The 18,506-nt window shown below is 42.2% G+C and overlaps 2 protein-coding genes and 1 long non-coding RNA gene across 3 annotated transcripts in view; 1 reads left to right on the top strand and 2 right to left on the bottom strand.

Annotated features, from left to right (window-relative positions):
• Atp8a2 (ATPase phospholipid transporting 8A2) overlaps positions 1-3,901 on the bottom strand; it is a 554,904-nt gene extending 551,003 nt beyond the window's left edge. Inside the window, exon 1 of the mRNA XM_031362598.1 lies at positions 3,689-3,901. The gene's annotated coding sequence lies outside the window, so the exon portion shown is untranslated. The remainder of the gene's footprint in view (positions 1-3,688) is intronic.
• Positions 3,902-3,963: 62 nt separating this feature from the next.
• LOC116085147 lies at positions 3,964-5,244 on the top strand. The gene is made up of 2 exons (XR_004116437.1): positions 3,964-4,058; positions 4,751-5,244. It is a non-coding gene; the product is annotated as an uncharacterized LOC116085147 (long non-coding RNA).
• Positions 5,245-12,188: 6,944 nt separating this feature from the next.
• Nup58 (nucleoporin 58) overlaps positions 12,189-18,506 on the bottom strand; it is a 52,879-nt gene continuing 46,561 nt past the window's right edge. The window contains exon 15 of the mRNA XM_031362895.1: positions 12,189-12,537. Coding sequence (XP_031218755.1) covers positions 12,455-12,537 — 83 coding nt within the window. The 3' untranslated portion in view covers positions 12,189-12,454. The remainder of the gene's footprint in view (positions 12,538-18,506) is intronic.

An 18,506-nucleotide genomic window follows, 5' to 3' on the forward strand; every position in this document is an offset into this window, starting at 1 on the left:
CGAAACAAAAATTAAGGTCTGGCATGTATATTGACATTGAAAAGGATTGCTTGCAGTTTCTTCCAGGTTATACTCATGACGCAGAGAATGCTCCTCAAGTTAAACAAACCTTAACTGCACAAATTGAAATCAACCAACCAGACCCCCCCCCCCAGAGCTCCCAGGGACTAAACCACCAACCAAAGAGTACAAGAGTACACATGAAGGGACTCATAGCTCCAGCCTCATATGTAGCAGAGGATGGCCTTGTCAGGCATCAATGGGAGGAGAGGCCCTTGGTCCTGTGAAGGTTCTATGCCTCAGTGTAGGGAAATGCCAGAGAGGGGAGGCAGGAGTGGGTGGGTGGGGAAACACCCTTATAGAAGCAGGGGGAGGGGGAATGGGATAGGGGAACTTGTAAGGGTGGACTGGGAAAGGAGATAACATTTGAAATGTAAATTAAAAAAATATCTAATAAAAAAAGATTAAGAAAAAAGAAATAAACATAGCCTAGTTAGAGCTTTTAGACTGATTAGATATAAAGTCAAATCTTAATCCAATTAACATCATTAGAAACAGGGAAAGATAATCCCCCAGGGCATCTAGGCCAAAGGTCAGAGGAGCCAAGTAATATACAAGAGCAAAGATGTAGACTGCTGTCTGAGAATAAGATAGTAAAGACACTCTTCACAGGAATGTAGAGAGATACTGGACCAGAAGATGAAAGAAAGAGGAGGCAAGAAGGTACCTGCTATGTTCCTCCAAGACATAAGCTACAGGGGCTTATGGGGTTCAGAGCCCTGCTGCTCTTGTGGAGGACCTGGCATCGATTCCCAGAACCCACATCCTGGCTCACACAACATCCATAACTCCAGTTCTAGGGCACTGGATGCCCTCTTCTGACTTCCTTTGGACACTGGAGATGCACATGGTGCACACACATACATACAGGCAAAGTACCTATGCACATAATATAAATAAATAAATCTTAAAACAGAAAATAGAATCTCCAAAAAGCTAACAACCGACAAACATGACATGCACCACACATGCATGCAAGGGCCAAGGCGTGCCATCCTTACGAGGCCCTGAGGTGCATCTCTGAAGATGAACTTTGTTTAACTCATGCTGCATTGTAAGCATGTAGTGTATTCAAATGCATACCTAAGGGCAGCATGGTGAGGGTCCCTGAGTCATGCATCCACTGTGCATTTTGACTAGGTAGCAGTCCTCAGAGCACATAAATACAGGTGCAGGAAGAAGGTAGAATAAGTTCATTTATTATCATATAGGTGATAGGTAGAATTCAATAATTAGACTAATTAGTGAAATATTAGAAATCAGCAAACAAAAGCAAGACATGGCTATATATTCCAGTACCTCTAACACTGAGGATAAGGAGGCAAGAGGAACATGAATTTGAGGTCATCCAGGGTGACAAAGCAAGATTTGATCAAAAAAAGAGGAAGGGAAGGAAGGAGGGAGGGCCTTAACAAATAAGAGGATAAAAATACTAAGTGGAAGATGAAGAGCACAGGCAGTAAAAAGCACTAAGGCAATCCACTAGAACAGAAACTGAAGTCAACTTCCAAATACAATTTAATTTTATGCGTATGGGTGTTTTGCCTGCATATATGTATGTGCACCTCCTATGTCCCTGGTGCCTATGAGGGCTAAAAGAAGGTGACAGATCCCCTGAGACTAGAGTTACATACAGTTGGGAGGCTAAGATGCTAGAAATCAAATCCAGGTCCTCTGGAATTCCAGAGTAGTCAGTGCTCTCAACCACGGAGACATCTTTAGCGCTCCCAAACAGAAGTATTTCTTACATCAGAAATTAAAATCTTAACCATAATAGAAAATATGTGGAGAAACACGGCAAAACACAAAGTAAAATAATTACAACATGAAATGACATGACTGAGTTGTCCTTAAATATACTATCAATACATGTGATAGACCAAATCATCACACTTTTAAAAGGGAGGTTTTCAACTTGGCTCAAAAAGTAGACTCATTATTTGTTGTATATAACAAACTCCTAAACCCCAGCGACTCTGAAGGTCTAGACCTTCAGAAGGGTAAATTAAACTAAGACAGCTAATGTTGAGATATGATATCAAAACAGAATTTCACCTTATAAAAATATTACGTGACAAGAAAAAGTTGTAATTCTCAAAGCCTTGACAACAGAGATTGTGAGGAACTGTGCTCCAAATAAACCATCGATCACTGTTACAAAACACAAAATTATAGGAAAAAGACATCAAATTAGCAATGGATTTTATTTTCCGTTGCCATTCTCAGTACAAACCAAGGAGGTAGGCAGAAATAAGGATGATGACCTAAGCAATATGCCTGGTAAAACAGTATGAATAGGGTAGATGTAAGGACTTTGTATGCTGATAATCAATATGCCTTCTGGGCTTCAAGATGACTCAGCAAGCCGAGGCACTTGCTACCAAGCCTGACAATTAGATTCAAACTCCAGGATCCACATGGTAGGAGAAAACTAACTTCTACAAACTGTACTCAGATCTCCACATGTGCTTAAGTGCATATGTGTACACATACAATAAATATGTACATGCAATTTTAAGACAAAAAAAGATATACCTTCTTTCCTACTCCACATAGAACAATCAGAAAAAAAGCTGGATAAAAGTAAGCACGAGGTGCTGGTGTTATAGCTCAGTAGCAGAGCATTTGCCTAGCATGCACCTGGCCCAGGTTCAAGTCCTGGCAACACAAACTCTCATGCATTTGTGTACACACACACACACACACACAGAGAGAGAGAGAGAGAGAGAGAGAGAGAGAGAGAGAGAGAGAGAGAGAAAGAGAGAGAGAGGAACACATCAGTAAGCCCCCAAAACAGTTGACATTCAAGCAGTGAAGAATGAACAGATGATTCATTTAAACTGTGCTGAGTTTCCGAAAGAGAGAGTGGGGGAGGGAGGGAAGGAGGGATGGAGGGAGGGAGGGAGGGAGAGAGAGAGAGAGAAATTGGATTTCTCAAATCTCACATACATATGTTTTCACTGGAAAGGCCAAAATTACAATAATGCAATAGATAAGAACGCCCTATTCCTCTGTAAAAAAAAAAAAACAACAACAACAACAACAACAAAAACACTTAATACATTTTTTTAAACTATGCAAACCCATAAAGGAAAAACTGAATCCCAATGACATTAAAGCCAAGAATTTCTATCCATCAGGAGACGTCATAGGTAGGGAGAACAAGGCACAAACTGGGACAACATATTTGTCATCTAGATAGCCAGCCAAAGGTGAACAGCTGGAATCCTTATGTTAAAAAGAAAGAGAAAATCTGAGTTTTAAAATGAACACCACCTGGAGGATACCATTGAGACCCAAGCAGGTGGGCAACAGTCAAGAAATCTCTTGTCGCTTATGCCAGTGAGGAAGGGACCTGGGAAAGATCACCAGTACAGATTCACCCAGAAAAACAATGTGCTCAGCTGCATCCCCAAATCAATGTCTTCTGACCACAATTGGAAATGGCCTGTACCTGAGTGCAGGGTGAGAAACAGCCTGTACCTCACTCAATCCAGGAACTCGGCATGCTCCTGTAAACATGTGAAACTGGTTCAACAAAATAGCCCTTGCTCTTACTATGTGTGACACACATTGTCTGTTTTCACACCCTCACTGTAGGATTCACTTAGCCACTCGGATTCCTTACCCTAATGCTTCATTGAGCTGCTTTCCCAGGGTAGGCTGTGCGGCTGTTTCTTTTGAGCCTGCAAGCTCCTCCCTTTTGACTTCTATTTTGAGCCCATGGTTTTTCTTCACTTTCAGGAGCCTGTCTCAACCTAAGGCAGTACCCAGATGCTCAGATCACACATCCATCCTCTTGGCAAGCAGCTGTTGGTAGTCAACCACCTTAGTCGCAGTATCGGACATTCTAGACTCCAGGTTTGCCATGGTAACGTCTGTGAGGTCTCCAGGTAAGCCAGGACACATTCCCTAATGCCTACAGCATCCCATTGGTGGCCTCCCACTGAGCATGCACAGACCTGGGATGGACAAGCTTCGTGGATAGATTGATGCAGGTCCGGCTGAACCCTGGAGCCTTTCCATGCTCTTAAATCTCCTTCATTTCTATAAAAATGCTGCTGCCACCATCTGCTAACCCGACTTTCATGACTATCATGACCCCACAGTTTGAAAAACCACTTCCCCAAAGAACCTTTCATCTGATGTCTCAGGAACCCATCTATGATAACCATTTTTCATAACAGGAAGCGATGGGGAGTCAACAGAGTCCTGTTTTCTGGAGATGGGGCAGTTAAATATTCACAATGGATGATTATAGGGAAGTAAGTCATGAGCCATGCATAAATACAACAGGGGTAAATATTGAAAATTAAGTGAGTACAGGTGATTTGTAAAAGAACAAATAATATACTCTCATAATACTCAAAAATAAAGATGAAATGTTTAGGGAAATATGTATACACAACAAAGCTATTTTTAAGACATCAAAGAAAACATAAAGCTAAAATTCACAGCATTGGCTCATCCCCTCAGGAGATCAGGTTAGGTGAGAAGACAGTTTCAATAATATTTTTAAATATTTAACATTTATACATGCATTTGTGTTTAGATCAAATCCACCCTCAAGTTTTAATAATATTTACCTTGTTCAGCTTTCTAAAGGGAACACTGATTTCATCAGTGTTCATCAATTTCTCAGAATCTGTAATCATATTATCTATTATTCTTATTTATTATATTTCTACAGTCTCTCTGCCCCTCCCCTCCAATGAATCCCTGAATGGAAGAAACTGAGACCTGATGCAGTCCAGGACTCTGTCACATACATGCCAAAATCAGCCAATCTGAAGAATGGCTGGCCATGTCCACTGGGCTGGTGGATTCCTGACTGCAGCCTCTAAAGAGGGAGAAGTACCCATCCTCTACTGAACCTCTTCACTCTTGTGCTACCTGCAGAACCACTGGATACCTTCCTTCCCCTCTAAAGCAGAGAGCCGAATGCCAGCATTTTGTCTGTGTGAACCTCTGTCATGATGACAACTGCTCTTCTGTACCTTCCTTGCCGTCAGAGACTGAGTGTTTTAAAACCATGTTCAAAAAGAAGTCCTCCCATGTTTCTGGGGGTGGGGGAGGGGGGTGAGGGGAGGCACAGAGATACAATGTAACCAGTATAGTAAGAAGTAGTAGCATGTATACTTGCAGGAGAAACAATGAAAGTCAAGACATTTATCTCATTCCCAAGTTTGTTTTCTGTATTATTTAAACACTGTATAGTTAACTTCTCTGTGGCTATGATAAAATACCATGTCCCAAGGTGACATAAGAAGAAAAGATTTTATTTTGGCTTGCAGTTCCAGAAGGATGAGTCCATGATCGCAAAGAGGCAGGACAAGGGTTGGAGCAGGAAGCTTAGCACTCACTTCTTCCAACAGCAGGCGCAAGCCAGGGAGAGCCACTGGAAATGGTGTGAGTCTATGAGGGTGCAAACCTTTCAACTCTCAGAGACATACTTCCTCCAACAAGGAAGGAACCAAGGGTTCAAATCCATGAGCCTCGAGGGGCATTCTAATTCAAACCACCACATACAGTTAACATTTTGTCTATGGGTATGCCATTATATCTCTTTGGTTTTTGTTGATGGTGGTAGTTGTTGTTGCAATTAGAATATACTTAAAAACTTTCATGTCTATGTAGTGTTCATAAATTGCAGAAACTCTTAGCATTGTACATTTCTTGGCCTTCCCTAAGTGTCCTTTGTGTTGAGTGATCCTAAGTTCTATCAGACAATACTATAGTTTTGAGTCTAATATCCAATTTCTATTTGCTATCATCCTTTAGCATGAAAGAATTTCTTTATGCTTCTTGAGATGTGACATTCTTTTACATGAAAATGTTTTTACATACTTCTCTGAAAGGGTGTTTTGCTGGGTACAGAATTCTAGATCCACAATGTGGGTTTCTTGTTTAAGGTGGATGTCCTACGGCCTTGCCTTGTTACTGTTGAGATAAAGTGGATGTACTACGGCTCTGCATGGTTACTGGTGAGATAAGGTGGATGTCCTATGGCCTTGCATGGTTACTGTATAGTTAACTTCTCTGTGGCTATGATAAAATACCATGTCCCAAGGTGACATAAGAAGAAAAGATTTTATTTTGGCTTGTAGTTCCAGAAGGTGAATGAGAGCTCTATGACTATTCCAATTGCTTTCCCACATATGCCATTTACATCTTTCTATGGTGGGATTTTATTTTACTTTTGGCTTTAGAGGCGTGTCTTGCACAGTCCACAAGAGCTCCCAATTCACTATGCATTTGAAGATAGCCTTGATTAAATTCCTGATCCTCCTGCCTCTACTTCCTGAGGGCTGGAAAGGTGTGTATCACCCTGCCCAGCTTCCTATAGAAACTAACTGTGGCTCTTATGTAGTTTAATGATGATATATACAGGCACAGAATCTTTTAATTTGCTGGGCTTAGAGTTAGGTTATCACTTTAAATCCATAAATGTTTTGCCTTGATTTCACCAAGCATCTGGCCTTCAAATATTGTCTCTGGCTCCATATTTATCTACATTCTCTTTGAGATCCTTTTTATATTTTTTACACTTATTTACTTGTATGTGGGGGCCCATGTAGGCCACAGTGCATGTGTGAAAGTCAGAAGACAGAATGTCAGAACTCCTTCCACCATGTATAGTGGTTTGAATAGGAATGACTCCCATAAGCTCATGTATATGAATGCTTGGTCATTAGAGAGTGGTAATACTTGACAAGAATTAAGAGGCATGACCTTGTTGGAGGAAATGTATCACTGGGCTTTGGGGTTTCAAATACCACGGCCAGGCCCAGTGACTCACTCTTCTTCCTGCTGCCTGTGGATCCTGATGTAGAACTCTCCTGCATGCTGCCATGCTTCCCACCATGATAGTGTAAGCCAGCCCCAACTAAATGCTTTCCCTTATCAGAGCTGCCTTGGTCATGGTGTCTCTTCACAGCAACATAACACTAAGACAATTTAGGCCCCCGGTCTGACCAAACTCAAATCATCAGGCTTGGTGGCAAAAGCCTTTGCCCATTGAGCTACCTGGCTGGTCCTGTGTGAGGGTCTTACTATACATATGTTGGATTTTCTTTTTAAAATGTGCCACAGATTCCTAAAAGTCTAAATATTTTTCCATCGTTTGTCTCTGTGTTGTTCAGGTTTGATCCTTCATTCTGGACTTCATGTGCTCCAGTAGCACATTCACTTTCCTGCAGTTTGCACAGTGACTTGTAGGTTATTTCTAATGTGCTCCAGTTCACTATGGCTTTTCCTTCTCCAGGTGGATTTCCTGTTCTGCTGTTTCTATGAGTCTCTTTGGCATTATGGGGCATCTTCCCTTGAGGACACTTCTTTGGCTCTCTGTAAATGTGTCATGCAAATGTGTGCTGTGTCCTGGGCCCTGCCAGGGCTACACTACACACCCGGGCATAATACTCATGCCTGCATATTAGAGGTTCATTGTCCTGGTTAATCTTGGGTCACCTCCATGTTTGCTTCCTGGCTTGCATCTGCCCTGCACACACAAGGCTTGGGATCCATGTGCAGAATTACAAATTTCCCTTCTCTGACTTTCCCTCCTCGGATCTCTGTCCCTACTCAACATCCACAGCCCAGCACATAGGGTTCCCCTGACCAGAAAGACTCAGAAGCTACTATGGAACTTAGCCATCCGAATCACATGGTCACATGGTCAGCCACTAGGAACTGTCCCTAGCACTGAGAAGAAAAGTAAAGAAATATTAAAAAAGAAACACTCCCCAACTTAAAAACAAAACAGTGGGATACTGTCCCTATGGAGTCCTAGGTTCTGTCCCTTCTTACATCTGTTACACACTTTCCAAAATCTACAAGTGGGTTTCTATGGTCTGTACAGTTATGGTTTGCCATCAGTAGTGGGTAGAACAGGGTGTGATAGGTACAACAGGGCTTCCCCAGCCTCCCAGTACCTGACTCTGGTGAGCCTTTCCTCTCCACCACTCACCCAATCACATGCTGCAAGGTGGCCAGAGATGCCCACTTACCTTTCTCTGACTGGACAAGCATCCCACTGTTCTGATTGGTACATGTTGGAGAGTCCCAGACTGAGTCTCTTTCCTGAGTTACCGACCCCTCTGCAGATCATGCAGCCTGGGGACTCTCATGCTGCTATCATGCAGGCCTCTCTTCCAGACCACAGGATAGTCCACACAAAGTGCTGGCTCACACCCCCAGCCCTCTCGCTTGCTCCTCCTCCAGTCCCAACATTTTCCAATGATTTCCACCACCACATGGCCCAACACTAGGAAAAAAATCCTAACATTACCTTGGATTCTCTTCCCATGGTTACCCAACATTCCATCTGCTAGATCCTTCTCCAAATACCCCCAGTTCTTTGGCTTCTTTTTTTTTTTTAAGATTTATTGATTTATTGATGATTGATTGATTGATTGATTGTATATGAGTACACTGTAGCTATCTTCAGACACCCCAGAAGAGGGCATCGGTTCTTTGGCTTCTTTTTCATTTACTCCACCACAGCTTGCTCCAAGCACCCTCTGGGTTGTCTGGGTTACGGCCTGTCAGTTCATCTGTTCTGTGACTGTGTTTGACTTTACTGTATTTTAATATGGGTTTTGCACCTTGGAGCCTGGTGGCCACCCTATAATTGAGCAAGTTTGTGCCACTTTTCCAACAATAAGTGCTCACAGCTCTGCGTCACATTTTGGCAGGTTCCACAATATTTTAAACACTCTCAGTATTGTCGTGCTTTGATGATCTGAAACATCTCATGTTACTGCCGCAGCTGTGTAGGAGAGAGGCAGTCACTCCACAGAGGGTGGTAAATGTAATTGACAAATGTGTGCTCAGACTACTCCACTCACCTTCTCCAGTACCTCTGTTCTGCAGACATTGAGATGTGGCCAATGATCAGCCCTACAATTGAGCCCTGCCCCTATCTGCGCTGAACTGTTGGAAGAGTCTCGTGTGATGGACTTTAGGTCAACAGCTAGACATGGTTAGGTATGTCAAAAGAGAGAGGCATGTCAAAAGCCAAGAAGAGCCTAAAGGTTGACTTCTGGGAAGAAACAGCCAAGCTGTGAATGCAAATGGAAAGTCATAGGCCAATGAGCACTCAGCTGACAGGGATGCTGGAGCAGTCTGGATAGAAGATCAAATCTTCATCCAGAGCAAGGATCCAATCTTCTTCAATTAAATAAAGGCAGAGATGGCTAGCAAAATGCTTTAGTGGGTATAGGAGCTTGTTGCCTAGCCTGACATCTCAAGTTCAATCCCTGGAGCTCACACAGTAGATGTCAGAGCAGACTCCCACACATGGTTGTCTTATGAATATGCATAGTGTTGCATGCACATGCCACACCTCCCAAATAAATACATGTTAACATTTTTTTTTTTTTTGGTTTTTCAAGACAGTGTTTCTCTGTGTAGCCCTGGCTGTCCTGGAACTCACTCTGTAGACCAGGCTGGCCTCAAACTCAGAAATCTACCTGCCTCTGCCTCCCAAGTGCTGGGATTAAAGGCGTGCGCCACCACTGCCTGGTAACATTATTTTTAAAATAGTAAATAAAGGTAGATGTATATGACAAGCTGCAGAAGGCAAATGTGAAGCCTTCAACTGAGGTTATTTTGTGAGAGCTAAGGGAAAAAGCTGTGTCCCTGAAATCAGTGCAAGGTGAGGAAACATGGGGAGAATGGGAACTGCACCTGTGAGCTCATGTTTTTAATGCATAGACAATGGCTGGCAGTGCTGTTTTTGGAATTGTAGAAACTTTAGGAGGAATGCCTAGTTGGAGGAAAGGTTCACTGCAGGAGTGGAGTGGGGGGTGGGGGGTCCTGTGGTACAATATCCTCAGTTGCTTTGTCTTGTCGCCACCAGCCTGAAGTGAGCATTTGTCCTCCATTATGGACTCCCACTGGCATGTTTTGCCCAAGCCTATGAGGCCACATGACCATGAACTGAACCCTCTGATGCCGTGGGTCAGATAGCGTCTTCCTTCCTAGAGTTGTTTCTGTTAGGTGTTTTGTCATGGCCATAAGAAGCAACCAGCACAAGCAGCTAGTGCTGGGGTAGAAAGCTGTGTTAAGTTGTCCAGATCTAGACGAGAAGAATGAGCAACACTCGCACAACAGGCTTTCAGTGTTGGAAAAGCACCCATGTGGGAAGAGGGTGCCATCTAAGACTTTCATGGCTGGAGAAAAAGGCAGTGCCTGGCTCCGAAGCTGTTAAATGCGTGTAGACTCTCCTGTTAGAGGCTACTGGGCCCCGAGGCTGTTAAATGCAGGTAGACTCTCCTGTTAGAGGCTACTGGGCTCCGAAGCTGTTAAATGCAGGTAGACTCTCCTGTTAGAGGCTACTGGGACTCTTGACTTTTACATCAAAGCCAGGATTATTTACCATTCTGACACCCTGCAGCAATCAGAAAGGAAACAAAATCTACCTGCCTGTGCCCTATAAATGGAACAACAAAGTCTGAATGGTAACAACAAAGCCCGTTTAGGGTTTGCTGACTATTTCAAGCCCATGGTTAAGAATTCCTGCCCAAAGAAAGACACCTTTCAGATCTTTAGTGCTGATTGTGAGGACATCTGGACACCCAAGAGCTCAAATGGTGATATACACTGAAATTTAGCATGGTTCTCATGCCTGATATCACTACATACATTCTGTGGGTCGTGGCTTAAGAAGTGATTTTGATTTCGAATCATTTTAAGAAATACCTCTCCCGAGACTGAGACTGCCATACACAGTGATTCTTCTGATGAATCTGAACACAGTCAACAGAAAGTTTGAAAAGGATTTACAACCTAGAGACCATTGAAGTTCATTATTCATGGAAGGGAGGGGCTCACCTGACATTTTATGTCTTTAACTCATTTTGTGCATTTGTACCCAAACTAGAATATATCCACAAGGAACTTCTTGATGTGTATACTTAGTGATTCCAACACTTAGGCAATGGCACAAAATAGGTGTTCAACAAATATCTGTTTACTAATAGAAGGAACCTGAAAAAGGTGGATTCATAAGAATGCATTGCTTAGTGAGTGACTGTCCATAAACACATGGAAGATAGTCAAAGTGACTAATCATGTGAGTATGCAAATTAAAGCCACAGGGAGGGCTAGAGAGATGGCTCAGCGGTTAAGAGCACATACTTCTCTTCCAGAGAACATAAGTTCCTTCAGTTTCCAACATTCTTGTGGAGCAGCTCACAACCACCTGTAACTCCAGCTTTAGGGCATTGGGCACCCTCTTCTGGCCTTCATGAGCACCTGAAATCATATGTGCAAATGTGTGTGTGCGCCTGCACACACACACACACACACAATCTTTCTAAAGACATAGTGAGATTCTACTTCAAATCCTCTCAGTTGACAGGGACAGAATAGGGAGAAACTGGAGCACTCGTCCAGTGCTGGTGAGAATAGAGAATGAGCAGCCGCTCTGGAATGTTTGACAGTTCTTAAAGAACTAAATAAAGTTAGTTACCACAAGACCCAGAATTTCTACTCTTTAGTACAAACTCCAAGACAACCAAAATCATATGTTCACACAGAAACTCCTCTCCACGAATGCCGTAGTAACATGACCTACAATCACTGAAAAGTGGAACCAATGTGTTTGCTGACTGAAGATTGATGTGCCAGAGCCACAAGATCAGATGTTTGTTTGGTTGGTTGATTGATTGGTTTGGTTTTTTGAGACAGGGTTTTTCTGTGTAGCCCTGGCTGTCCTAGAACTCACTCGGTAGACCAGGCTGGCCTGGAACTCAGAAATCTGCCTGCCTCTGTCTCCTAAGTGCTGGGATTAAAGGTGTGCGCCACTACTGCCCAGCAAGGTCAGATTTTTTTATCAAGGAAAATTCCTTGAATATCCTTGAAATCACCGTGCTGGTTAAAAGGATCCAGTCACATATGTATGAAATATTCAGAACATGGAAAACATAGAGAAGGAGAGAATATGTAGCTGAAGGAGTCAGGGTGATGGTGGTAAGAAATGGGGGGTGGAAGGTGAAGGGTAATGGTGGGAATTTGAGTGACTACTAAATACAATAAAAAACCACCTGAATTATAAACTTCAATTGGACAAGGGTGAATCGTATCTCAACAAGACTCTAAGAGTGGCATAATTAAAATGATAAATATTCAGTTCACTCTATTTGGTCCATTTTATTTCGTATCAATGTTGTTTCCTTCATCTGTGATTTTTTTTCCAACTTCCCAATCCCAGGATCTAGCACATGATCTATTCATTTATTCTAGAACACTGAGGCCAAGTTCTCCTTCTTGAATTCTAAACATCTTGACCAAACTTAGTCTATGCCTCATATTACTCTTCTTAAATAATGGCTCACAAAATGAGTGTCAGGTGTTCCTTGCAAAGCAGATACTTGCTGATTTCAGTGACTGCTCAAAACTGGATTTTTCTTCCCAGTTCATTAGTTTCCGTAACACTGGGTTTGCGAAATCCAGTTAAAACATGTGACTTTTGGCCTGAGAGAAAGAGAGAAATAGTTTAGATTGCTGTGATAATGAGCTATTCTTTATTGCGTTCTGGCCTTGCACACAGCATACAGTTACATACCTTACTTGGACTAACTTACCCAAATGCTCACAATCACTATATAAGGCAAGCATTGCCTCCTTTCTTACTGAGGAGGTTCAAGGATGCTCAATAATTGGCCTAATAGCAACACTGCCCAGTGGTGGTCATAAAATCCAACCCTAGCCACACAGTTGAATGTCTGTGTGTGGGGGGGGGAGGGGTGAGCAGGAGACTGGAGGACTAACTCTTCTCACTGCATCAACTACCAATTAAGAAATATTCCTAGAATTGACTCCCATGCTATAAATATTGATGATATGAACCCAAATCCAAATGAAAAACAAAAATAGGAGCCCTGGGATTACAGTCTAACATGGGAGATAACTGCATGACCAAACAATAGAAAGAACAACATGGTGGATGTAGTTTGAATGAGATGTCCCCCATAGTCTCTTGTATTTGAATACCTGGTCCCCAGTTGGTGGCACTGTTTGGGGAGGTATAGGAGGCATGGCCTTGTTGAAGAAAATCCAATACCAGAGGTGAGCTTTAAGAGTTTAAATACTCACACCATTTCCAGTTCACTCTTTCTGTTTGCACGCTTGTGGTTCAAGGCAGGAGCTCTCAGCTTGCTGCTCTAGCTACTGTGCCTGTCTCTTGCCATGCCTCTAATGAGGATGGATTCTTTATCCCCTGGAGCTGACAGACCAAGTAAAGCCTTCTTTCTGTAAAGTTGCCTTGGCCACAGCAACAGAACAGAAATTAATGCAGTAGATGTCTGCCATCCACTAAAGTGAGGTGGTGTCACTGTCGCTGTAGGATCTGAGGAAGGATAAAGAGAGGAAAGCACCCAAAAGCTAAAATGTTTCTCTCAGATGAAAAACACCGCCTGTGTTGTGAATTTTGAACTGAAACTGTCAAAGGGCACAGGGCTTAGAAGGGTCTTTGAGTGAGAGGTCCAGAAGAAAGGTCTGGTAAGTGGAGTTAAAGCCAGATTGGGAGGGCCCATGTGTGAGAGAAGTCACAGTATGGAATAATGCGTAACCACACAAGTATGGGCTTCACATGATCATCCTTGCATTCTGAAGAGATAACTATATGAACTCTGAGCAGTGAAAGCATGATTCCAGACTGGATGCTGTGTTAATAGTTGGCTTAAGACAGGGCTGGAGAGATGGCTCATCAGTTAAAGACACTAACTGCTCTTTCAAAGCACCCAAGTTCAAACCCTAGCACTTACATGTCAACTTACAACTGTCTGTAACTTCAAGTTCTGACACTCTCACATAGGCATATATGCAGGCAAAACACCAATACACATAAAATAAATGTAAATAAATTAAAAATTAAAAAGTTTAAAAGAAGTTTAAAAGACAAGGAGTGAGTAAAACACCTGGAATTTCTTGCTCCTTGAAGTATGTAAGCCATGTGTGGGCTTATGACCAGGGCTTGTAGCAGCTTGCCAGAAATACAGAGATATAAGGCAAGGTTACATAATTTTAAAAGTTATATTAATTACATTAAAGGTCTCTAGATGTGGCTCAACACTTCTCCTCCATGCATGGGGCCCTTGGGTTCAGCTAATACATTATAACAAATAACACACATGGCACCAACAGGAAAACTGTAGTATTTTTTTCACAACAAATCTGATATAAAATTTACATCTAAATTATCTCAAAAAAAGAAAAGAAAATGCAGATTCATAAACCCAAGGTGTTCTAAGCACACTTGAATGCTTAATATAGATAAGTATAATTATAAGTGCAGAGTTCCATTCCTAGTTGAACTTGCCATATATGAAGTATTCCAGAGCCTCTGGTGGTCAGGGGCTACCATTTTAGACTGTGCTGGTTCCTTATCTTTTCAACCATGGAAGAATTAATCACAAAGTTCTTGGTTAACTTGTAAGAGGTCCACTAATTATACTCACTGTTTTCTGAGAGGGAATTTAAAAGTAGAGAATAATGAATTCTAGAGCATCATCAAAAACCAAAAACCAAACAAAACAACACACACACACACACACACACACACACACACACAAGGACCACTCAGCAGTTCAGAGCACTTACTATTCTTTCAGGGGACCCAAGTTTGGCTCCCATGAGTTCACAATAGTCTTGCAACTCCCATTCCTGGGATCTAATGCCCTCTTCTGGCATCAACCAGGACCAGGCACACATAGGGTGCACCAAGATTGGTAGCTGTCAGGAGACAAGCAAGCCCAGGCATTTGTGGCCGTGTGCTGCATCCACAGCCCCTCAGCAAATTCCCTTTTGTTTTCCTGGCAGGATTCTGGCTGAGTCCATAACATGTATCAAAGGACACACCACAAGCTCACCTTGCATGACTAGTTTCTGGTCAATGTAATACAGCAATGTACAATGTAGTACAGCAGGGATGTAAACCACTTTTGGATCATAATCTTACAAAGAAAAGTGTACTCTCCACTGTGTCTTTTGCCTGCGAGCTGGAAAGCTCATTTGCTCCACTGTCCCGAAGAAATTACACAAGGACTCACAGGTCAGCCCTAGAGCGGCCTGTGATCTGGCTCCACCAACTAGCCACATCAACTCTGACTGCCTGAATGAAGATGTAAAAAGGAAATAACCCATTTTGTTTAGCATACTACATATGAGTCACTTAACAAAGCAGCTTTATGCCCAATTTAAGCCATGTAAGGAAAGATCAGGGAATCCCTATATAACAAGATGCCCACAAACCAAAAACAATGATAACAGGAAGCAAGCAAAGGAAAGCGTGACTGACTGGGGAGACCAAGGAAGCTGAAGTTAATCTTAAGAGCCATTTGTATTTCTTTTAGTGTAAAGATGGGACTGAAAATGATCATTTCAAAAGAGGAAAAATAGAGACTATTTTCTTTGTAGCAAATAGAGAAATAGCTGTCTCTTCAACCTATGCTTCTGGCCTCTCAGAGGCTGTTGCTCATGTACAAGAGCGGTATGAGGGCAAACCAGCCAAAATTTCAGCAGAAGGGGTAAGGGCCCATGACATCCCAGCTTTGGCTAAGAAACTGCTTGGAGAAATCTGGTTTCTTGTGGGATATCCTGTCCGTGCTCCAGTAGTACACGGCTCTACAGCCGTGTGCATTCTGGCAGCACTAAGTAGACTAAGTGAGACTTGAAAACAAAACAAAACAAAACAGAGGAAGAACATGGAGCTGGAGAGATGACTCAGCATGAAGAATACTGGCTGCTCTTACTGAGGACCCAGGTTCAATTCTCAGCATCTACATGGGAGTTCACAGTCTATCTCTAACTCCAGTTCCGCAGGTTCTAATGGCTTCTTCTGATCCTTGAGGGCATTAGTCATAAAAGCAGTATATATACATACATACATAAAGTATCCAAAGAGCACATAAAACATGGACAAAAATGTATCTGTTAGAGTTGAAAAGAACAGGAGAGTGGACTGGTTAGGTTTTTGTCAACTTGACACAAGGTAGAGTAACCTGGGAAGAAGGAATCCCAATTGAGGAATTTCCTCTGATTGGCCTGTGTGCACATCTGTGGGACATTTTGTAAACCGATGGTGGTCGTAAGGGTCAAGGCCACTGTGGTGGCACCACTCCAGGGCAAATGGTTCTGGGTTCTATAAGAAAGCAACCTGGGCCAGGCGGTGATGGCATACACCTTTAATCCCAGCACTTGGGAGGCAGAGGCAGATGGATTTCTGAGTCGAGGCTAGCCTGGTCTACAAAGTGAGTTCCAGGACAGTCAGGGCTATAGAGAGAAACCCTGTCTCAAAAAAGAAGAAGAGGAGGGAAGAAGAAGAAGGAGAAGAAGAAGGAGAAGAAGAAGAAGAAGAAGAAGAAGGAGAAGGAGAAGGAGAAGGAGAAGGAGAAGGAGAAGGAGAAGGAGAAGAAGAAGAAGAAGAAGAAGAAGAAGAGGAGGAGGAGGAGGAGGAGGAGGAGGAGAAGAGAGAAGGAGAAAGAGAAAGAAAGAGAAAGAAAGAAAGAAAGAAAGAAAGAGAGGGAAGGAGGGAGGGAGGGAGGAAGGAAGGAAGGAAGGAAGGAAGGAAGGAAGGAAGGAAGGAAGGAGAAAAAGAAAGAAAGAAAGAAAGCTGGGCAAGCAAGCTATGAAGAGCAAGCCAGAGATAAGCTTTCCTCCAAGGTTTCTGCCCTGGCTTCTTTCAATGATAGAATATAATTTGGATGTGCAAGCCAAATAAACCTTTTCCTCATACAGTTGTTTTGGTAATGGTATTTATCATAGCAATAGGAAGCATACTAAGATAAAAACTATTATCAGGAGTCTGGAGTATCATGACAGACTTGACCACGCTGTTTTAGGGAAGGACTCGTAGACATGTTTGGATCTCTTAGATAATAAAGATTGTGTGCAGAAATGCAAATGGCAGAAGCCTGGCTTGTGATGTTTCAGAGGGAAGCCAAGACTTAACTGGGGCTGTTTATGTGATATATCTGAATTAAGAATGTTATATTTGAATTAAGAATCTATGGCCTCTAGTCAGCTGAGACTGAAGAATCCGTTGTGATTAACAAGAGACTAGCAGCACAGCAATGAAGCTTTTCTTACTCAGACAATTAGTGTTAGACAACTAATTCAGCTGCAGCTGAAAGATCTGGTATGACGAGTAAGAGACCTGCATTACTGAGGCAAAACCTTCTGTTTACTCAGGGTCACCACACAGAAGCAATGGTCCAGAGGAGGACTAAGACTGTCTCAAGCTGGAAGCAGAACTTGATAATATGTAAGAGATTGCCTAGCTTTAGAGTACTAGCTTTAGAGACATGATGGGGTTATGGAGAGCAGCCGAGGCCAGAACATATTGGTGAAGGTATAGCCTCAGCTGCATTGGAGACCCCAGCATAATGGGAGTTGCCAAGACCATGGGACAGCACATATATCCTATGACCACCAAGGATGGCAGCAGATGTGGAATGGAGTTAGCCTGACCCTAGGAGACAAGCTCTGTGTATTATGGAGGACATCTGAGAAGTGGAGTTGCCCAAGCCCTTTGGAGCTCAGAAGATCACAAGTCCCAGTTGTCAGTCATTGAGGTACAAGATTTGGAATGACAGTGTTGGATATTGGTTTTTCTTAATTATGATAGATTTATGCCTTGGATCATCTCTCTTGGAATAAAAATTTTTATTTTTTTATGTAACAGGAGATTTTGGAATTTTAAAGAACAGTTGGATTTTTAAAATGAAACTTGGATATTTAAGGTGTTGAGATTTTAAAAGAGCATGTAACTTTAATTGAACTGTTTTATATTATGGTATTAACATATCTTGGAGATTAAGAAGGGCTATAGTTTGATAGTGATGTGTTTACAGTATGCCAAGTTGAATAAGAATCAGAGAGGAAACAAACCATAAGTGTATTATAAAATTCTTAAAAGAATTTTTATCAGCCAGGTCTCTGAGTTACTTAGAAACTAAACTTTTCAAGTTTCAAATTAACTTTGAATTTATTTATTTATTTTTTTAAAGATTTATTTATTTATTACATATAAGTACATTGTAGCTGTCTTCAGACACACCAGAAGAGGGCATCAGATCTAATTACAGATGATTGTGAGCCACCATGGGGTTGCTGGGATTTGAACTCAGGACCAGAAGAGCAGTCAGTGCTCTTAACCACTGAGCCATTTCTCCAGTCCCCAACTTTGAATTTTTAAAATGGAAATTCAATATAGTATTTTCAAGAGTTTAAGCGGGGAGTGGTGGTACACACCTTTAATCCCAGCACTTGGGAGGCAAAGACAGGCAGATTTCTGAGTTCAAGGCCAGCCTGGTCTACAGAGTGAATTCTAAGACAGCCAGGGCTACACAGAGAAACCCTGTCTCGAAAAAAATGAAATAAAACAAAAACAAAAACAAAAACAAACAAACAAAAAAAAAGAGTTTAAGCTAACCAGGTTATCA

This window comes from Mastomys coucha, unplaced genomic scaffold (genome assembly GCF_008632895.1).
Source record: "Mastomys coucha isolate ucsf_1 unplaced genomic scaffold, UCSF_Mcou_1 pScaffold9, whole genome shotgun sequence".
Lineage (NCBI taxonomy): Eukaryota > Metazoa > Chordata > Mammalia > Rodentia > Muridae > Mastomys > Mastomys coucha.